Here is a 20,669-nt window from a genome sequence, read left to right as displayed (position 1 = left end):
GCCTCTCGTAATAATGAAGTAGAAAACTAGTACTCTCTTACTGTACTTCATTGTTAATCTCCAGAGTTTTCTTTTATCTTACCCCAATAGCTTGTGTAGTACACATTCCTTGTAGGGTATTCAGTTTATATATGTCAGATTCTCTAGGGCCATGGCTTTTGCCAGATGAAGCACTTTTGATTTTGAGGCTGATGAAACACAGTGCTATTATTGATCTGTGCATGACATAGCCTGTCTCTCTCCTAGCAGAGTGTAGCAACATTTATCCAGGAATTTGTGAAATGTCACTCGGATCATGTTCGAAAGGTAAACTGTGCAAAAACCAGGATCTGAGCTGACAATCCATGTGGAATTGGACGTGACCGTCTTATTCCTATTTCCTATCTTCTAGATGAACCAAGTGATATTTGTAACAGAATGTCTGTGCCTTTTATTAGACTTTGTTAGGAACTATTATTATCACTCAGAACACAATGTACTGTAAAATCATACTCCCTATACTGTTTTCAGATTCACTTGTGATCTTACCACAGAAAATATTAAGAAAATGTGACCTGAAAACATCACTTAGAAATTTAGTCGTTGTTTATAATGAACCAGTGTTATAATATACTACACAGTCTTAAATTCCTAGTAGTGTTTTCATTTTGTGTCAATATACTTTTAGGAAAGTATCTCTCATTAAAATATCAACATAAGTGGAACTGAAAAATTATAACATTTTTCTCACTATGGGATTATTATGATTTTTAAATATGCATATATTTTAGAGTTTGATTTTAAATGCCTAAAATATTGGTTTGCACATGGATAGTTATGTATGTTTATATTGGTTATAATTCAATTTAGTTTAATGCACCGAATACATGTAAGACTCTCTAATAATGGGATATTCAATAATGAATTAAACATGATCCTTGTCCCCTGTATAAGAGACATTAGGGAAGTTGGACATGTGTACCACTGTACAAGGAAGCTCTTATATATATAGCATGTATGTAATATATACCATGGACATGTAGTGGACAAAGACAGACTGTTATTCATTGCTGTCATTATTTAGTAAGGCTTTTGAAGGAGATGGCATTTGGGCTTAGACTTAAAATTTGATTTGATTTTGAAAGGTTTGTGTGTAGAACAAAATCATTAGAAGAAAGAAAGCTTGGGAAAGCATCAAGGTGAGAAAGTAGTTTGTTGAGACTAGTGGGTAATCCAATATATCTGTGGTTTTCAACCCTAGCTGCATGCTGTCCTCACCTGGGGAGTTTTAAAAATACCTATGCCCAGGTCTTATGCTAGACCAATTAAATTAAAATAACTGGGGTGGTCCCTGCACCTTGCTAGTTTTTGAAAGCTCTCAGGTGCTTCTGATATACAGTGAGGCCTGATACTAAAGTTCAAGAGAACAGAAATTCAATGCAAGTAGCTAGATAAGAGATTGTTTAAATATCAAGGCAAAAGATGATAAGTATTTAGACAATAGTAATAGAAGCAGAAAAAGTTAGAAAAAAAGCAGGAGATTTTGCATTGGTGTAACACACAGAGTTTGATGACCAATCATGTAGGGAAAGGTTAAAAAAGTTAAGTCTTTAAGGTACCAGTGAGGATTCTAATTAAAGTGAGCAGAAAGTTGATGATAGAATATATTTGACAATATAATATACTAATTATTGTGGGGTAGTGGAACCTTATATGAAAACATACCAACAAAGTTGGATTAAAATATAACAATTATTCTTATAAATGCACACCAGAATTTGCCAAAAAATAAATGTAAAACCCTAGGGGCTAAAAATCATTGACAGCTTACCATTGTAGCCAAGTGCAATTTGTCACTGAAATGAAGATATCAAGTGAGCAGTAGGATAACTGAGTATAAAATTTAGAGGAGAGGGCTGGGTTGGAGGTATGAATTTTGGAGTTAAGAGTATTTAGGTTATATTTAAAAACATGAGACTGGATGGGATCACCTAAGGAATGAAGGCAGATAGAAAAAAAGAAGAGGTACCAGGTCTGAGCCCTGGGGCCTCCAACCCTTAGAGTTTGGGCAGATGAGGAAGATCCAGAAAAGGAGAGGCCAGTTAAGTAGAAAGAAAACCAAGAGAAAGGAGTATTGAAGAAGCCAAATGATGAAAATATTTTGAGACGTGAACAACCATCTGTCAAATGCTGCTGATTAGGATGAGTCCATGAGAAGAACTGAGAAATGAGAAGAGAAGGAGAATAATTGAAGAATGTAATTAAATGTACATGTATTTTAGTTATTTCAATGAATTTTGCTATTAAGGGAATCAGAAAGCTTCTAAAATATAAACATTTAATAACTTAGGCTCAAAATAAGTAATATAAAAATTGATAACTTCAGTACTTTTAAGATAAAGCTGACAAAAAGTCATTAAGGATATACATTATTTGAAGAAAGCAATAAAAAGTCTTGCTCTAAATATTTACCAAAAATGGTCACATTACTAGGCCAAAACACAGCTCTCCACAAATTTCAAAAATTTGGTATCGTATTAAAAATATTGCCTAACACAAGTGAAATTAGAAATCAATTTAAAAAGTTAAGTTTAAAAATTCTGATGCAAACTTATAGAGACATTTCTGAATAACTAATGGGTCAAAGAAGAAAATAAAATGAAAATTGAGAAAAAACTTCATATTAAATGGTAATGAAACAATACATATCAAAACTTATAGAATGCAGGCAAACTGGTACCTATATGGAAATGTATACCTTTAAATACTTATATTAAAACTACAGGAAAGCTAAACTTTAATCAGCTAACCATTCAATTTAAGAATGAGGAATAAACCCAAGGAAAATAGAAAGAAGGAAATATTAACATAAGGGTAAAAGTTAATATTGTAGAAAGCAAAGATGCAGTAGACACGATCAAAAAAACCCAAAGTTGGATCCCTGAAACTAATAAATTGACGAACAATAACCAGTGTTGATGAGGATGTAAATGAATTGGAACTTTTATACATTGCTGATGGGAATGTAAAACGGCACAGCTATTTTGGAAAACAGTTTGGCAGTTCCTCAAAAGGTAAAATGTAGAATTACCGTATTTCCCAGCAATTTCATTCCTAGATCTATACCCAAGAGAAGTGAAAACATAAGTTCACACAAAAATGTGTACATGAATGTTTATAGCAGCATTATTCATAATAGCCCAAAAGTGGAAACAACCCAAATGCACATCAACTGATGAATAGAGAAACAAAATATCCGTACAGTGGATTAACACTCAGCAGTACAAAGGATTGAAGTAGTGACACATGCTGCAACATGAATGATGAACTTTGAAAACATGCTAAATGGAAGAAATAGTCACAGAAGACCACATATAGTAATATTTCATTTATGAAATGTCCAGAAAAGGCAAAATCTATAGAGACAGAATTTAGATTAGTGATTGTGTAGGCCCCGGGTTGGGAGAGGAGTGTCTGTTCATGGGCATGAGGTTTCTTTCTGGTATGGATGATGGAAATGTTCTAAAATTAGTCTGTGGTGACAGTTGCACAAGTCCATAAACATACTAAAAGTCATTCAGTCATACACTTAAAAAATGGATGAATTTTATAGTATGTAAACTCTACCTTAATAAAGTTCTTAATAAAAAGAGTAATACTATATTATGAACACTTAGGTGAAATTGAAATTTGAGTTTCACATTTAAGTTCTACCAGGCATACACAGTTTTCCAAAGAGTAGAAAAAGTAGAAACAAATTCCTTCTCATTTTATGAGGGTAACATAATTTTGACAATACAAGATAAAAAAATGTTAGAAATGGAAATTAATGTGAACATAGTTGTAACACTGATTTCCAAACCCTTGGTAAATCTAATCAAACAATGTATTTTAAAAAGTCATGAATAAACCAGGAAATCCCAGAAATAAAAAGTTTGATTAGAAAATTAATCCATATAATTTACCACCATAACAAAGAAAGGAAGAAAATATGTTAAACATGCAGAAAATCTGGGGTAACATCAACAAGATGGGAGAATAGGAAGCACCAGACCTTCTTTTTCCCACAGAGACACCATTTCAACAACATACTCAGACCAGTTCCTTTTGTGAGAAATCCAGAAACTAGCCAAGAGGTACCTGCACCCCTGGCAAGTACACAACCAGCTGCACTGTAGTTGCTTGGGAAACTTGTGGCACTGTCTTGGCAGAGTCCTACCCTCTGGCACACCACCTTGTGATCTGGGGGAAACTCCCAGTTCCCAGCTTCTCCCCAGGGAGGGAAAAAGTATACTGGACCTTAAGCCTGCTTGGAGGACGGGCTTCTTTCTCACCTGTCTCAGAGCACTGATGGGACCTGCCATACTCTAGATACCTGGGGACCACTGAGAACCAAAAAAAGCTGTATGGCATGCTGCTGTTCCAGAGGACCTGTGGTACAGCAGACAGAAGGTGATATAGCTTGGTGGCCTCTCCCTCAGGGAGAAGAAGAATGGAGTGTGTGTTCAGAATTCTGGCTTTTCAGGAGCTGCCTGAGGGATGAGTATCTGTTTAGCCCAGCTTGGGGCACTGAAGGAACTGGGCATACTCTAGGTAGATGTCTGGGTGCTGCTGAGAACAAAAAAGAGCTATGTGGCATGCTACTATTTCTGAGGACCCCAGTATAGAAGACAGCAGAGGGAGCAAGAGTTTTATCAGCTCCTGAACAAAAAAAAAAGGAAATCCCTCTAATTAGAAATCTACACACACAAGTTTGGGAGAAGTCACATCCACAGAAAAGATTTGAGTGCTCCCAGAATCTCTAGCTGGACTGACTGATGAAGCTCTTTCTTTATGCAAAGCCAATCCATAAAGACCAGAAGAGGTAGATATTTCTTCAAGTTCATGGATAACAACACAAAGTTACAAGGAACACAAGGAGAGAGTAAAATGGCCCAATCAGAGGAACAAAATAAATCTCCAGAAATCTACCCTAAAGAAACAGGCATATTAGTTATCTGAAAAAGAATTTAAAATAGCCATCATAAAGATGTTCAGTGAGCTCAAAAAATGATTCATGGCCAAAATGAGAATTTCAACAAGAGACAAAAAAAGTAAAAAAACAAATTTTGGAGCTGAAGAATATAATAATTGATCTGAAAATTCACTAGAAGGTTCAACATCAGACTTGATCAAGCAGAAAATAGAATCAGTGGAATAAAAGACAGGTCATTTGAAATTATCCAGGCAGAGGAGTAAAAAGAAAAAAGAACAAAAAAGAGTAAAGAAAGCCTAAGGGGCTTATGGGATATATCAAGTGGACTAATACTGTGGGAGTCCCAGAAGGAGAAGAGAGAGGGAAAGGGGCAGAAAGCTTATCTAAAGAAATAATGGCCAAAAGAAAAATCTGCCAACCAACAATATTATGTCTGGCAAAATAGCCCTTCAAAAATGAAGGAAAAATATTGGGAGATTGGGATTGACATATATACAATAATATGTATAAAATAGATAACTAATAAGTACCTGCTGTATAAAATAAATAAATAAAATAAAATGAAGGAAAAATAAAGACTTTCCCAGATAAACAAAGGCTGAGGGAGTTTATCACCACTAGATCTGTCTTACAAGAAATGCTTAAAGGATCCCTTCAAGTTGAAACAAAAAGATGCTAAACAGCAACACGAAAACATGAAATTATGAAGCTCACTTGGTAAAGGAAAATATATAGACTATATAGATGAATACAGAATATTGTGATACCATAATGATAGTGTGTAATCACTTTTAGTGTTGGCATAGAGGTTAAAAGATAAATGTATGTAAAAAACTATAACTATAAAATTATGTTAATGGGCAGACAATATAAAAAGATGTAATTCGTAACATCAATTACATAAAATGTTTGGGAAGGAGAAGTAAAAGTGTAGAATGTTGTACTTAATTGAAGTCAAGTTGTTATCAGCTTAAAATAGTTTGTTGTAACTATATGATGTTTTATGTAAGCCTCATGGTAACCACAAAGACTATATTTATAGAAGATACACACAGAGAAATGAGACAGAATCAAAGCATGTCACTACAAAAAATAACAAAATACAAAAGAAGATAGGAAGAGAGGAAAATAAGAACAAAAGAGCTATAAGATAGACAGAAAACAACAAAATGACAATAGTAAGTCCTTTCTTATAAATTATGACTTTAACTGAATTTACATCTACTCCCCAATCAAAAGACAAAGAGTGGCTAAATGGATTTTAAAAAGCAAGATCCAACTGTACTAAACTCATAAATTTGTTAGGGTAGGTCTCATGTTATATGATTTTTACCACAATGAAAAAAATTGCAGATAATCTTTTGATACAATTAAATACTTGTTCATGATAAAATTCTCTTAGTAAACTAGGAGTAGCTGAGAACTTTCTTACTCTGTTAAGTATATACCAAAACCTTGAAACAATCATCATACTTAATGGTGGGAGTTAGAAGCATTCTTTTTAAAACCAGGAAGAAGACATTTATACCTACCATGACTGCTTGTCTTAGACATTGTGCTGGAGGGCACAGGCAACACACTAAGATAAGAAAAAGAAATGAAAGTTAAAACTATTAGAAATTAAGAAACAAAACTATCATTAGTTCCAAACACTATGCTTGTCTGTACAGAATCTCAAGACAAATTACTAATAGATTTCAGCAAGATTGCTAGATATAAAATCAATATATGCTAAGATGAGATTTCTATTTACCAGCCTTCAACAAATGTGCTATTTTTAAAAAGAAATATTATTTAAGTTATAGCAGGAATTATATGGTATCCAGTTATGGAAGATGGAACCCAAATTCAGAGATGTTAAAATGTGAAAAAGGAATGTCTTAAAAGCACTGTATGTCTTTTGGAAATACACATATATGTATTAAAAGTATAAGGAAATAGCAGGGAATGATAAACACCAAAGATGTTCAGGATAGTGATTATTTCTGGTCGGTCAGAGGAGATAGTATCATGGCCTTCAATTCTGTTAGTAATACATTGTCTTTGTTGAGTGATTGATAAAGGGACATTGGTTATGTATTTTTATTTATGTATTACATATTTGAAATATTTCATAAAAAATAAAAAAAGAAACCTATTGATGCCATTATCCCAGAGAAAGATGCTGGGAGTGGAACAAATCTTTGCAGAAAGACAAAAGGTTTGTGGGAGTATGAGCAGAAGACGAGTCAGAGAAGGAGAAGGTGGGAGAGTGTTGTAACAGAAACAAGGGAGGGAATGTTTCCAGTAAGAAAAAGGAGAAGAGTTGGTCAACAGTGTCAGATGCCATAGAGGAATAGAAAATAGGACAACTGAGAAGAGGTTTTTGGACATTTTTTTAGACGGTTTTATTAGCAGGACGCTTGATAGCAAGTGACAGAAACTGAACTCTAAATAAGGAGAGAAAAAAAAAAGCTCACAAAATCAAAGGATAAACTGAAGAGAATAGACTTGGGAAGAATAGCATTAACTAGAACCAGACACTAATGTCTTTAAAGGTTTCTCTTTATCTCATGTGTCTTCCTCTCAGACCAGCTTTCTCCATATGGCTCTGGCCTTAGGTACCAGCCATGTGGTAACATCCTTAGAGCTTAGACCCCGGAGAAGAAAGCGATTTTTCTTTCTCATCTTTCAGTCTTCCCTTGATTTACATAGTTTATAAATTTCTGTGACCACAGGAAAAAATGCTTTGTTTATATGTAATTTTTAGTTAGGATTTAGATTCATTTCATTATATGCATATTTTTCATCTACATGAATAATTGGCAGGAAATTTGAAAGTCATGCAGGAAACAAGGCAGTTTCTGTCGGGCAGGACTGATATAGACATTGCAGTACATCTAGTGTTCCTGGCTCTCACCCATTTCAGTGCTAATCATTGTGGCACTCAAAAGTACCCTCACTAATTTCCAAAATATATGTCTAGGTAGTATGCACTCTTTGAGAACCACTGATAACAGGAGAAAAGCAGAGAAACCAGCTTGATTAGTAAAAATGGAAAGAACTCCAGACTACCCTCTTCCTAAAGATCTATATAAATCATAATATTTCACTTAGCACAGCTGAGTAAGAGTCAGATGATTTACTGAGTGACTACTCTGTTAGGTCAAGCTTTACTAATGGAAAGAATATGATAAACAGAAGATAATTCTAAGTAGAAAAATTAAATGAAGGATGGTAGAAGTTCCTATATTAAATTTTTGTGTTAAAAAAAAGTTTTTCAAGTGAAACCAATAAGAAATATCTTGTATAATTTAGTCTAAGTCCAAGATTTGTAAATCTCTTTTTTCTCCTTTAAAAGAAATTTCTACTCTATGTCATGAAAGGTATTTTTATACCTTTTTAATATATATTTTCACATATATTCGTTTTTAATGAAAAAATCCCATTTTAAGTGATATCAGTAATCTTATATTTTATCAGATCCAATTATAGCAAAAACTATTCTTTTAAAGAAATGTCCTCTTTTTTTACTCTTGAATCTTGTGAAACTTGCATAGGAAATAGAGAAAAACATTATTAACTTGTTTCCCTTGAGAATTTTAGTAGGGTGTACTTATAAGTGTAATCAAAATCATATGACTACTTAGTGCTGCTGCTGTTAAATTTGTAATGAGTTGTAGGGTTTCTTTAAAAATACCCCAACTGGCTCTCATCCAAGTAACTTGTTTGCAGAGCTTAGATATAATACAAATCAGGTAAGACGTGGTTAACTGTTGACCCTATCAGTAAAAAATTTCAATTTCTAAGTATTAAGACACTATTCATATTTAGTATGTATTTAAGAAATGTGTATCATTTTATTCATTTGAATATATGAAGTCAGAGCTAGAAATGATGATCTTTAGCCTTTGGGTTTATTACCCAGAAAGTTGGTAATATTTCATTAAGATTAGCGTGATAATGCACTATTCATATGAATTGATTTCAATATAATTTAAATAAACTTAATGTTCTTTTACATGCATTTTACAGGCTTACTGAAAATCCTTTACCTTATAAAAATGTGAATTCTAGAAATATATCATGGTCTATTATAAATTTTTAGAAGTCAAAAATTATTTGAAGGAATATCGATGCCTTTCTTCTGAAGTCTATGTAAGAATTAAGTATTATGAGCAGTTTTTAATTGTCTGGCTTCCATTTAGTAACAATACTATATATGTGGGCATTAGTTTCCTCAGGCCAGTCCACTAAGGCCTTTTTGTGCAATAAAATACAGTGCATTAAGAAGCAATTGTCACCCCACTAGGATGGAAAAAAACAAAGTATTGAAATCTATTGCTTAGGGAAACCAAATTTAATTGGGGAGAATGAGGCAGACTTCATGAGACTTCTACGGATATTCCAGAGTTTGATAGCCTCTGTTCTTGATAACTCAATCACTGTCTGTAACTTCACTTGAAATTTTATGGCTGTTCTTTATGTAGATACAGATACAGTATTAATATCGCCCTGAAACACCAACTGTTATTTTTGGTGATTTGGCATGTTTATTTCTTTTTTTCTTTTTTCTTCATTGTTTGAGTGGTTCAGTTGGAGTGGATTCTTTTCCTCCAGCACACACACACCTTAAGTAACCGAAAAAAAAGTATTGATAAAAGTGGTAGAGGAAAAGTAAAGAGAATATGTGTATACAGTACCTGTGAGGAATAGATATTTCTGTTTCGAATTAGCTGAGTTTAAGCAATAGAAAGCAGGAGAAAGAGAGTGAAAAAGAGGGATTTAGAAAGACATTGCCCAGTTTCTCTTCAGGACATCAGATGGCCCTGCCATCTTCTCACATTTCTATTGGGGAAGGGAATCAGAATGGGAATGCACTGCAACTTGATGGTCATCGGTAAGCATGCCATGTGTAGATCAAATATCTGGAGGGCTGAAACTGAACTTATAATATTACCATATGAACATTGAGAAATTCTTATAATAGTGACAATGATGAATTAATCTGGATATACTTTTGGTTCCATATATCTCTCTGTATTTAGTATGTGGTATGTACGTTTTAAGGGGAATTTTATCTTAGTAACTACAATAGAGGATTTGAAATAATAACAAACCTACAGTTGAGCAATTCTTGCTATGAATAAACCAAACATTGATTGTTTTTCCATGAATACTTGAAAGTGAGTTGTATTAGTTAGTTTTCCAAGTTTCACATATAATACATTTTTGCTGATTCTTTTTCTGTAGTTGTGGAAACAGAAGTTTAAGCAATGTGGTTTAACTTCAGTCCAGTTAAAATTCATCAGTTTTGTTATTCAGATTATTTTGAAACACACTATATTGCAAGTATCACATAGATTAATAGTTACTATAAATGCCTATAATGTCAAAGCTATTAATACAAATAAAAAGATACATGTTAAATGCTTTTAGTATTGGGGGCTGTTTTAAAAATTAAAAGTATTAGTAAGCTGTTTTAAACAATTTGACATTTGAAATAATAGTGTTGATTTTCATTTTGAGAAATAATATTCAGACATATTTACAAAATAATTATTGGGCATTATCTGGAACTTACATTACAAAGGATAAGGACATTGAATTAATTTTACTCCTTGTAAATGTTACTGAGAGTAGCATATCTCTTATCCATATGCAGATATCCATATTTCTTTGATAGAATCTAATTTGAGCACATCAGGACAGATTGGCATTTTCAGTACCATAAAAACTGCTTTGTTAATTGCAAACCATATTTAGTATGACCTTATAACAAAGTAGCACCTTAAGTGTCACGCTTTGTCTTTAATCTGCACACTAGAGCTGGGTTCATCTGTACTAGACAACTGCACTTCATGAAAAGAGTTTTTTTCTTGATAGGCAATTAGCAGTAATTAGGAAGATTCACCTCAGTAAGATGTCAACATGAGATTGTTTAAAAAAGTTGAATGTCAGTGACTTAAAAAGAAAGTTCTTCTGACACATAGGTATGGCATGTGAAACATGAAATGTTAATTTAACTTTTCTGCTTATTATTCATGCACAATATTATTTTGTCATTCAGACGCTACACTGACAGAGTGTAAAGGGTGTTAAAATAGTGCTGCTAGAATAAAGAGAGGATTAATCTACCATTGGCCAATTAGCCAAAGGGTACTTAATGGTCTCTAAAGGCTACTGAAGTCTTAACTACTAGCAAAAGCATTGGTAAAAAGTCCTCTATATTACCTTCATTTGCTTGACATTTTGTGAAACATAGTATAGGCTTTTAATAACTGAATTTGTCAGAAAATAGTTTATAAGTGAGTGTTGTTGTAACTAAGTGTATTTTTTATAAGAAAATTTTGTTACATAAATAATTCCACCTCTGCCTAAGATCTTTGTTCTTTTTTTTCTTTTTTTTTTTTGGTTGGTGGTTTTTAATTTTTAATTCTTTTTCTTGAAGATCTCAGGTATCATAACGAAGGAAAATTCATGTTTTAAATTTAAAACACTTGTTACTAACTTGAAAGAGTTACTAATCTGAACTATTTATCTTTCTAGATAAGTACTTTTATGGAAAATATTTTGCTAGTGACCTAGAAACTTATGTACTTTTCTTTGTAACTCATATGTTTTAATTAAGTGACTGTGCTTTTAGTCATACATGGATGACATGCAGAATTTTATTTCTTTCAGTTTTATTCCTTGTAAAAGAAAAATTTTCCCAATGAAAGAATATTAATACTATCCACAGGAGGGAGAAATATCATTGATATGGTGACTTTCTAGGAGTCTTGCCTATAGAATTTACATGGATATTGTTCAACTAGAATTTTCTCTTCAGTCTCTTTTGCTTTAGTTCTGGTAACGAAATCCTTACGTTATAATTTTTTAAGATCATAATATAGGATTTTAAAATTGCTGCCTCTACTTAAATGTGAACCAGAAAAAAACTGATTGTGAGATATAAATGAACTTATGTATTCAATATGAAATGATTTCATTCACTATTCTCAGTTCTATGCAAAATTCAAGATTAAAGATTTTGGTGAAGTAATTGGAAACAGACCATTCCCATTAAATGATTGCTTTTCCCTACTTGGACTGTCAAGGCCTTTGGGTTTCAAAAGGAGAAAGAAAAATAAGAGACTCCACTATCATTACAGATGGAAACTAACCCTCACTTTCTCTGGTTACTTATTGACCTTTTCTAACATTTGACATCTCACCTTTGCCCCAGCATGGACTGGAAAGAATCCTTCTGCCACCAACTATTTCCTCCATAGGCTTCCCAGAAATCCTGCTCCTGTGACCCTGACATTCACCCTCATGTTAAGCTGGGTTTTCTAGCATTTCCATATGTCTACTTTTCAGATCCCACTATCTCAACTAAGAACATTTTCAAATTTTTTAAATGGTTCATTATTTTAAGTTTCTAATCCAGTGGTGAAAAATATATGAGGATAACTGAATAGTGTTTTTCAAAGCTATAAGGTTGTTACTGTCCAGGAAAAAAAAAAAAATGTTAGGTCAGAATCAACCTTTTATTAGAAATGAAGAGCTATACCACATCCTATTCCTTTACTGCTCCTAAACTAGTTGAATACTCAAAAGCATTTTCTTTACACAACTAGTATCATGTCCATTGAATAGGCAGATGTTGAATATTTCATTCTTTGGAGACAGCAAGATCAGAGAGTATCTAAAAATATATTGTTTGGGGGGGCGATTAGGGAAATGATTCTTTCCGGTTTGATTTTTTTCCAGACCCTTTTGTTCTTTTCATTTGGGCTATAGAATATTTTCCACAGGCCCTGTTTTATTTTTTCTGATAATTCGTTCTTGAACATTAAAATGTTTAACCGAGGCTCCCTGCTGGAGAAGAGACCCTCCATCTCATCAGGACTGCCCTGAATTTACTCAGCAGTTTCTGATAGATGCCTTCTCTAGAGTAAAAGTTGGAAAGCAGGATGATTGTATATCTAGCCATGGCCTTTAATGTTATACCTAGCTTCCGGGAAACATTTGACAAAACAAATCAGGAGGAGTACACGGAAGGAAACTGGCTGTAACTCGCATTTACCAGACAGGATTTGAAGGCAGCAGCAGTTCCGTTAGCTCCCCGATTTGTTTCTCCGTAGCACTTACTGTAGTTTATCATGATATATTTCTAGGTTATAGACTGGTAACTACCTAAAGGCAAGGATTATAACTTTTTTATCATCGAAAATATAGAGCTAATACAGTGCCTACCACATAGTATGTAAAAAGGAATGAATCACAGATATTGAGTCAGGTTCTGAATGTAGATCTTACCTAGCAAAATCTTGCAGAAAATATCAAGTTGGGGCCCAGAATAAACAAAAGGCATGAATGAACTCCCATGTAAGAGAATAAAGGAGAGTACATCCAGGGAGCCTTATCTACCCTGTTCATGGGATTACTGTTGAGAGCAACAAAAGGAAACTTCTGGCCAGAGGCTTTTTGCTTGGCAATTAAACTACAAAATGCAGATCTGGAAGAGGCAATTTATATTTCTAGCATAGAAACTGGAACAGTTCTTTTAGAGCTATTGAAAAAATAAACACAAAATTATGGATGAGGAAAAGAAAAACCAGAGTGAGGATGTTATACAAACTATGTACTGTGGATTCAGGACACTTGCTTAAGGGAAGGTAGGGAGGCAATAAGGGAAAAAGGAATAGGTTCAAAAAAGGGGCTGCTTTTTAAAATTTGGGATTCATACTAGTTTTCCATGTTATGTAACAAATTACCACAAATTTAGCAGCTTAGAAACGATATACACATTACCTCACAGTTTCCATAGTTAGGAGTCTGGCACAGGTTAGTGGGATCCTTTGCTCAGAGTATCACAAGCAGCCAAGCTGCCTTTCTTTCTGGAGTTCAGGCTTTTCTTCCAAGCTTCTGTGTTTGTTGGGAAAATTTAGTTCCTTGTGGTTGTAGGACTGAAGTACCTGTTTTCTTGCTCAAGGACCATTCTCAGCTCCTGAGGTCTTCCTTAGGGCCTTACGTTATAGCCCCCTCTGTAGTCCTCTCATAACATGGCAACTTACTTCTTCAAGGCCAGCAGGAGAATCTTACCTCAGGGAGAGCCCCTGGCTTTTTTTTAAAGGGCTCACCTGATTATTCACCAGCCAGGGTAATCTCACTTTTGATTAATTCAAAGTCATGTGACTAGGGACCATAATTTACATCTACAGAATCCCTTTGCATATAACATAATGCAAATGGTGTAATCATGGGAGTGATAGCTTATCATATTCACAGTTCCAACACACATACAAGGGCATAGCCCATTGGGGGTCATCTGAGAATTCTGCCTACCACAGTGCTCATTACTGAATAATGAATTCTCTAATATTTCGATGTTTCTTCTTACAGTTGCTTAGAGAGTTCTTTCCTTTTTAGAGACTTACGCTTCTTCAATGTTATATTTAAATAAATAAATAATAACTAGTGTCTCATTTTAAACTTTTAGAGTGTTAACTTCTATTTTATAACCTTTGGTTAGGTTAATTGACTACACATAAATCAATACAAATCTCAGTACTATTCTCATTGACACCAACTTTTAAGTTGAAATAGACTTTTAAAAGATTGTAAAGGAAGTGCACTGCTGGGGAAATAAAGAGTCAGAATAACACATCTGCCTTCAATGAGCTTGTATCCTAGTAGGGAATCCTAAGTTAAGATCAAACAAATAACTGTCACTTAAGACAAAGTAATGTTTCTGTCATGGGAGAAATTACAGAATTATTTGGTATTTGTATGTGTGTGCATGTGTGTGTATGTATATAGCAAAGCTTTTTATTAATTCAGGTCCTCAGCCTTTAGGACACTTCTTAGACTCTGTATGGTAGCGTTTTCCACAAGCTAATGATGCTAACAATAATACTGTAAATTTAAAGTTTACCAAGTGCTATCACAGATTTAAAAAACAAAATTCTGCCCTCAAGATTACCTTTGCTAGGTAAGCAAGCATCATCTCTGTTTTTAAACAGAGAAACAAAGTCAAGTGCTTGCTCATTGTCACTCAGCTGGTAAGCAGTAGACCCCAAATTAGAATCCAGAAATTATGACTCTTCTATGTGTTTTAATATTATTTATGATTTTAATGTAATATGACTTAAATATTTTTAAATCTTTGATTGGACATGGAAAGGTAATAATATAGAAATAGGAATCATGCTTCTGATAAAAAAGAAAAATAACTTTAAGAGTAATTTTAATTTATTGGTAGATTTTACAATACAATCACTTTTTTAAAAATAAATTGATTTATTTTTGGCTGTGCTGGATTTTCGTCGCTACACGCGGGCTTTCTCTAGCTGCGGTGAGCAGGGGCTACTCTTCGTTGCGGTATGCGGGCCTCTCATTGCGGTGGCTTCTCTTGTTGCGGAGCAGGAGCCCTAGCCACACGGGATTCAGTAGTTGTGGCACGCTGGCTCAGTAGTTATGGCTCACAGACTCTAGGGTGCAGGCTCAGTAGTTGTGGTGCACAGGCTTAGTTGCTCTGTGGCATGTGAGATCTTCCTGGACCAGGGCTTGAACCCATGTCCCCTGCATTGGCAGGTGGATTCTTAACCACTGCATCACTAGGGAGGTCCCAACAGCACAATCACTTTCTAACAAGGTCACCACAAAAGTCTCACATTCCAAACCAAGTATAAACAAAAGAAAGTTATCATTTATCATTCTTGTCTCATCTATAAAACTTCTCAATTAAGAAATAGAATGCTTAAACTGAGAGAAGTTAGTAATAGAGCCATAATTACTTGTCCAAAATGCTAAGGGATAATCAAAGGATTCGAAACTGATAGAATGTATGATTTGTCTATTTCTTCTATTTTGACAGATGCTCTGTAGCATTTCTAGGCATATATAATTAACATCAGAAATATGTTTTAAAGATTATAGAGTTAAAATAGTTTAATCAAAGCATGATTTATATTTTAATAAATTGCAAGTCATTTGGTTTACTGTCTCCATAATTTCAATATTTCTTTGTTTACTAAACTTTTATACCATTAAATTGAAGTTAAAATCTACAATATCTTGTAGTTAAAATCTACAATATATTTAAAGATATGTGCGTATCTTTTAAAGAGATATATTTATTGTCTTGGTCTTTGCTCAGTGAAGGATATATTTATAATGTCAGGATTTGCCACTGTGGAAAGAATAGATCTAATGGCATACAAGTTTAACAAATGAGAGAAGCCACCAGGAAGAAAAGAGCCTCATCAGAATTTAGTCTTCTGTACGCAGGTGTAGAGAATGGGCTTGAGGACATGGGGAGGGGGAAGGGTAAGCTGGGACTAAGTGAGACAGTGGCATGGACATGTATACACTACCAAATGTAAAATAGATAGCTAGTGGGAAGCAGCCACATAGCACAGGGAGATCAGCTCGGTGCTTTGTGTCCATCTAGAGGGGTGGGATAGGGAGGGTGAGAGGGAGACTCAAGAGGGAGGAGAAATGGGGATATACGTATATGTATAGCTGATTTGCTTTGTTATACAGCATGATTCACTTTGTTATACAGCAGAAACTAACACACCATTGTAAAGCAATTATACTCCAATAAAGATGTTAAAAAATTTTTTTAAATTTAGTCTTCTCTGTTGCCTGAGATTCTACCTAGCATTGTAGTCATGAATTATATCTTAACAAATGAAAATCTCAAAAAGTCTAATTTAGATGCAGAACATTAACTTTAGGATTGATAAATGTTCTGCTGCATACTATTTAAGTAAAAGCTTAATAATACTACATTGCTAATAAAAGTGTATTTTAATTTATATAGTAATAAAATAATAGAAAGATTATATATAAAAGCTGAAATCAATATGTGTCTTTATAGCACCATCTGTGCGACAAACAGGTAGACTTGAATTTTTGAAACCTTTCTTCTGTTTTTTAGTATACAAAAGGCATTGCTTTTAGATACCATGGTGGGGGGTGGGGGTGGATACATAGGTTAACAAAGGCACAGTCCTCTCTCAAGCCTTTGCTAGGGCCGTGGTTGAGGAACAGCCATAATGCTATGCGAGCTAAGAGAATGGAGAAGCTACTTGGTTGGAGCAGAGAAGATTTCATAAAGGAGGAAATACTAAGCTACTCTTTATGCATGAGAGAGATTTCAGCAGAAGGAAACACCATGTGTAGAGTCATCAATGTAGAAATGGCTGAAAGTTTTGGGGAAGGGCAGACAAGTTTGACTGCAGGTGATGTGTGACTGAAACACAAATTGAAGTTAAATCTTACAGAGCTTTATTCTAACCACAAACATCTGAGCTTTATTCTGTTGGGCTGAGGAACCCCTGAAGAGTTTTGAATAAGAGAATAACAGGTCAGTGTTGTTTTGGGAAGTTGTATAAAAGATGGTTTCAATGTAGAGAAAGGTTGCCCATAGGGGAAAGGCTATTGCAGTGGTCTTAGTGGGATGATGAGTCTTCATTAAGAAAGTGGCAGAAGGAAATGAATATGAGAAATATTACATAATTTATAGAACCTGATGATTGGACACAGAATTAATAAACAGGGAGGGAGATCTATTCAACCTTGAATGATAACCAGGAAGATTTTCAGATTTAGGGAAATTATGAGTTTGCTTTTGCTTTTCGATGTTAATTATTTGTTACCTTTGGGACAATCCAGGAATGAATATTTCCTGAAAAATATAAAAAAACACGCTTTTAGATCATAGGTTAAAATATAGCCAAAGACATTTTTTTTTCCACCGAAACATACTTGTTATTTCACCAAAACGTAGTTTAATCTCAAATATATCAAGCCCTAGTTTTGAATTCATGATCTAAAATATTCATATTTAACAGTATACACATGTATACACAAATATATATGTAATTACAGATTTATTGGTATACTTTTTAGAAATTGTGTTTAAACATAGTGTTAATACTTAAGTAACTTATGTCCCATATATATATGACTATACATGTTAGCCACATCTTTTACTGTTTTAATTAGAATTCTTAACAAAGAAAGAATTTTTTCCCCCTCTGAGAGACTTCAGTACCATTTTGTATAATTGTTCCTTATGTTAAACTACCATTATTATAAGCTTCTTTGGAATAATAAAGTAACAGTGCAGTTATCCTCTTAAGGATCTCTAAGTTGTTATGCCATTATAGCTTGGTGGCATTCTGCTGACTACAGATGGGTGAATGAAAGGGGCTAACATTAAGGCAGTTTCTTTTACAATTTCATAAAAGCATTACCAGTATGTCATTTAGTAAAATGTTCATGTTATTAAAAATTTAAATATAAGTTTAGTGCAATCTACCTCAGCATTACAAAGAGGACTTGTCAGCTATCAATCAAGTGCATAAAACTGAGTGAATGTGTTTGTATGCTATTTATTTGAACTAAATCTCTAATAAGCCTCTTCTGCTGATTGGACTTAACGTTTCTGTTGCTAAATGAGAAGCATTTTGGCTGCTATATAGGATAGTAAGACCTACCCAGTGGAATAAACAACTAACATCTGTTATCCTGTCCTGCTCCAGCTTGGCTTTTACCAGTTAAGTACATCAGCCCTGAAGTCAAGGTTATCAGATATGTGAATCTCTGGCACACCCATGTTTATATGAAGGCAAAGAAATAGCACATCATGAGTAAAGACCAGCCAACCAAAAGATATTGAGTACAGCTGGTCTATTTTGTTTTAACCTTTACAAGCCCTACAACCTTAAGCAAAAACTAGTGGAAGTTAGAATTTTTGTAGTTTTTATAATAAATATTTTTGTAATCAGTGTCACTTTTTTCTTTAGCATTTTCCTACCTGTACAATTTGCTGATAATTGTTAGGTTAAATGTAATTACTTTTATAATAAATTTATATTTATTTTCTTTAAAAAGAAGCTAAATTTGGATTTGGCTGAGCTTCGGAAAGAAAAAGAAGATTTACTGAAGAAAATGGAGTCTTCATCCGAAATCACAAGTTTGGCTGAAGAAGTTGCCCGGGTAACAGTTCCACAGATACAAGTTACATCACTTGGCCCTTCAAGGAGCATGGATTTGGAAATGAAGCAATTGCAGTGTAAACTAAAGGTGATTATAAATTTTATTAAAGATGAAAATATTTATTAAGTTACTGAATCCTTAAAGACATGTTTCTATCAATTCTAATTTAATTCTACTAATAAAGGTAAATTATGGTATAAATAATCCCTAAATTATCAATACTACATTCAATCTCATCTTTCTATTTTAGCCTGGTAGATTCTTATCTGGTAACTTATAATACTATTCTCTGAAAAAATAGCAAGACACCATGAAATCCTAACTTAGGAGACGATGGAAACTGGCCATTATCATTCTATTCCACTATTCAACTCCTCTCTGCCTGCCACTGAACAGAATTCTTTTTGAACATAATAATATATCAACATAAATAGAATTGCTTTCCTGTACACATTTTGCTGCTGTTTTAATTTGGTGGTTCTTTGTTGGAGATGGGGAAGGAGGAGGGAATTAGGGGAAAGGAGAAGAAGCACAGAGCAAAGGTGACTTGGTTTAATCAAGTTAAACCTGAGAGTGAGAATAAAGACCAGTGTTCCTTTTGCTTATAAAGAATTGTGTCTAAGTCCAGGTGAGACTGTCAACAACTTAAAAGTAAGGCTGGCCTTAGGTTAAAGAAAATTATCTTGTAAAAAATGGGATTTGTGAGTTCTAATCCGAAAGTTCACTTTCGTGCTTCTTAAAACAAGCTCATTTATTCCTCACATATTAATTATTTTCTTCAGTGGAGATTGCTAGCTGGAAGCTAAAAGGACAGTGTATATGGGACCATAGCTATAATGAGAGTTACTAGAAAGAAAATTCTGGTTGAAAATGCACAGAATACACTAGAAATGTAATAACCATGACTGTTAAGAGGGTATTAGGGTATAGAATTGTCAAATAGACTCAGTTATTTTCAATCCAAAATATTATATGTGTGCTCTTTCTAATAATAACATCTTTAAATGAAGGATAACTAGTAAGATAAACTAAGATAAAGTTTAAAGTAAATTTGTGTACTATTGCTTGAAAATATTTTGCTTTGTTATTAATAATCAGATATACCAGTTGGTATTAATTTAGATGCTCCTTAAATACCATTTTCTTCAGAGAGTTTTTATGTGCAGAACTTGCCTCAACAACTACATTTTATAAGTTTAAATACCTTACATAATAGAAATGAGAAAAAATAGTCGTGCAAGTTTGGAACTATATATCTTCTCTTAAGATATGTTTCTGTCTCTGAAAAAATGGAGTAAAATGTATAAATTGAACATTTCAGTGTTTAGGTTTTATATGGAGGATAAAATCATTGTGGTCTTCTTTGATCTTATCTACTACAGATACTTTTATTCACAGTTCAGTGATTCTTCTTATATTTAAGTCTTCATGTGCCTAATATAACTTTTGTTTTCACCAAGATAAAATAGAATGTTAAATCCAGTAATGTCTGATCTGACGTCTAAATTTTTTAAATTGCTAATAGTTTTAAGTTGATTTTTATTTTATTTATTTCATTTTACTTACTACTAATACTCTAACAATTTTTGGTAATAACAGGCCCATATGGATATCTGTAAGCTTCTTGCATCATGGTTTACCATGGCATAAGTTTTTACCCATATATAAATCTCTCTCACTTTGAAGGAATGTGTGAGTTACAAAGGTGAGACTAATGAGAATGCCTAAAGCAATTTAG

The 20,669-nt window shown here is 33.7% G+C and overlaps 1 protein-coding gene across 5 annotated transcripts in view; it reads left to right on the top strand.

The window, feature by feature from the left end:
* The window catches only part of CNTLN (centlein), a 341,438-nt gene that overhangs the window by 264,234 nt on the left and 56,535 nt on the right, over positions 1 to 20,669 (top strand). For all 5 annotated transcript variants that reach the window (XM_007176785.2, XM_057548126.1, XM_057548127.1 and 2 more), the window contains one exon: positions 18,827 to 19,018. In XM_007176785.2, the coding sequence (XP_007176847.2) occupies positions 18,827 to 19,018 (192 nt within the window). The remainder of the gene's footprint in view (positions 1 to 18,826; positions 19,019 to 20,669) is intronic.

The sequence above is a fragment of the Balaenoptera acutorostrata genome, chromosome 6 (genome assembly GCF_949987535.1).
Source record: "Balaenoptera acutorostrata chromosome 6, mBalAcu1.1, whole genome shotgun sequence".
Taxonomy (NCBI): Eukaryota; Metazoa; Chordata; class Mammalia; order Artiodactyla; family Balaenopteridae; genus Balaenoptera; species Balaenoptera acutorostrata.
This window is presented reverse-complemented; position numbering and strand designations above follow the sequence as displayed.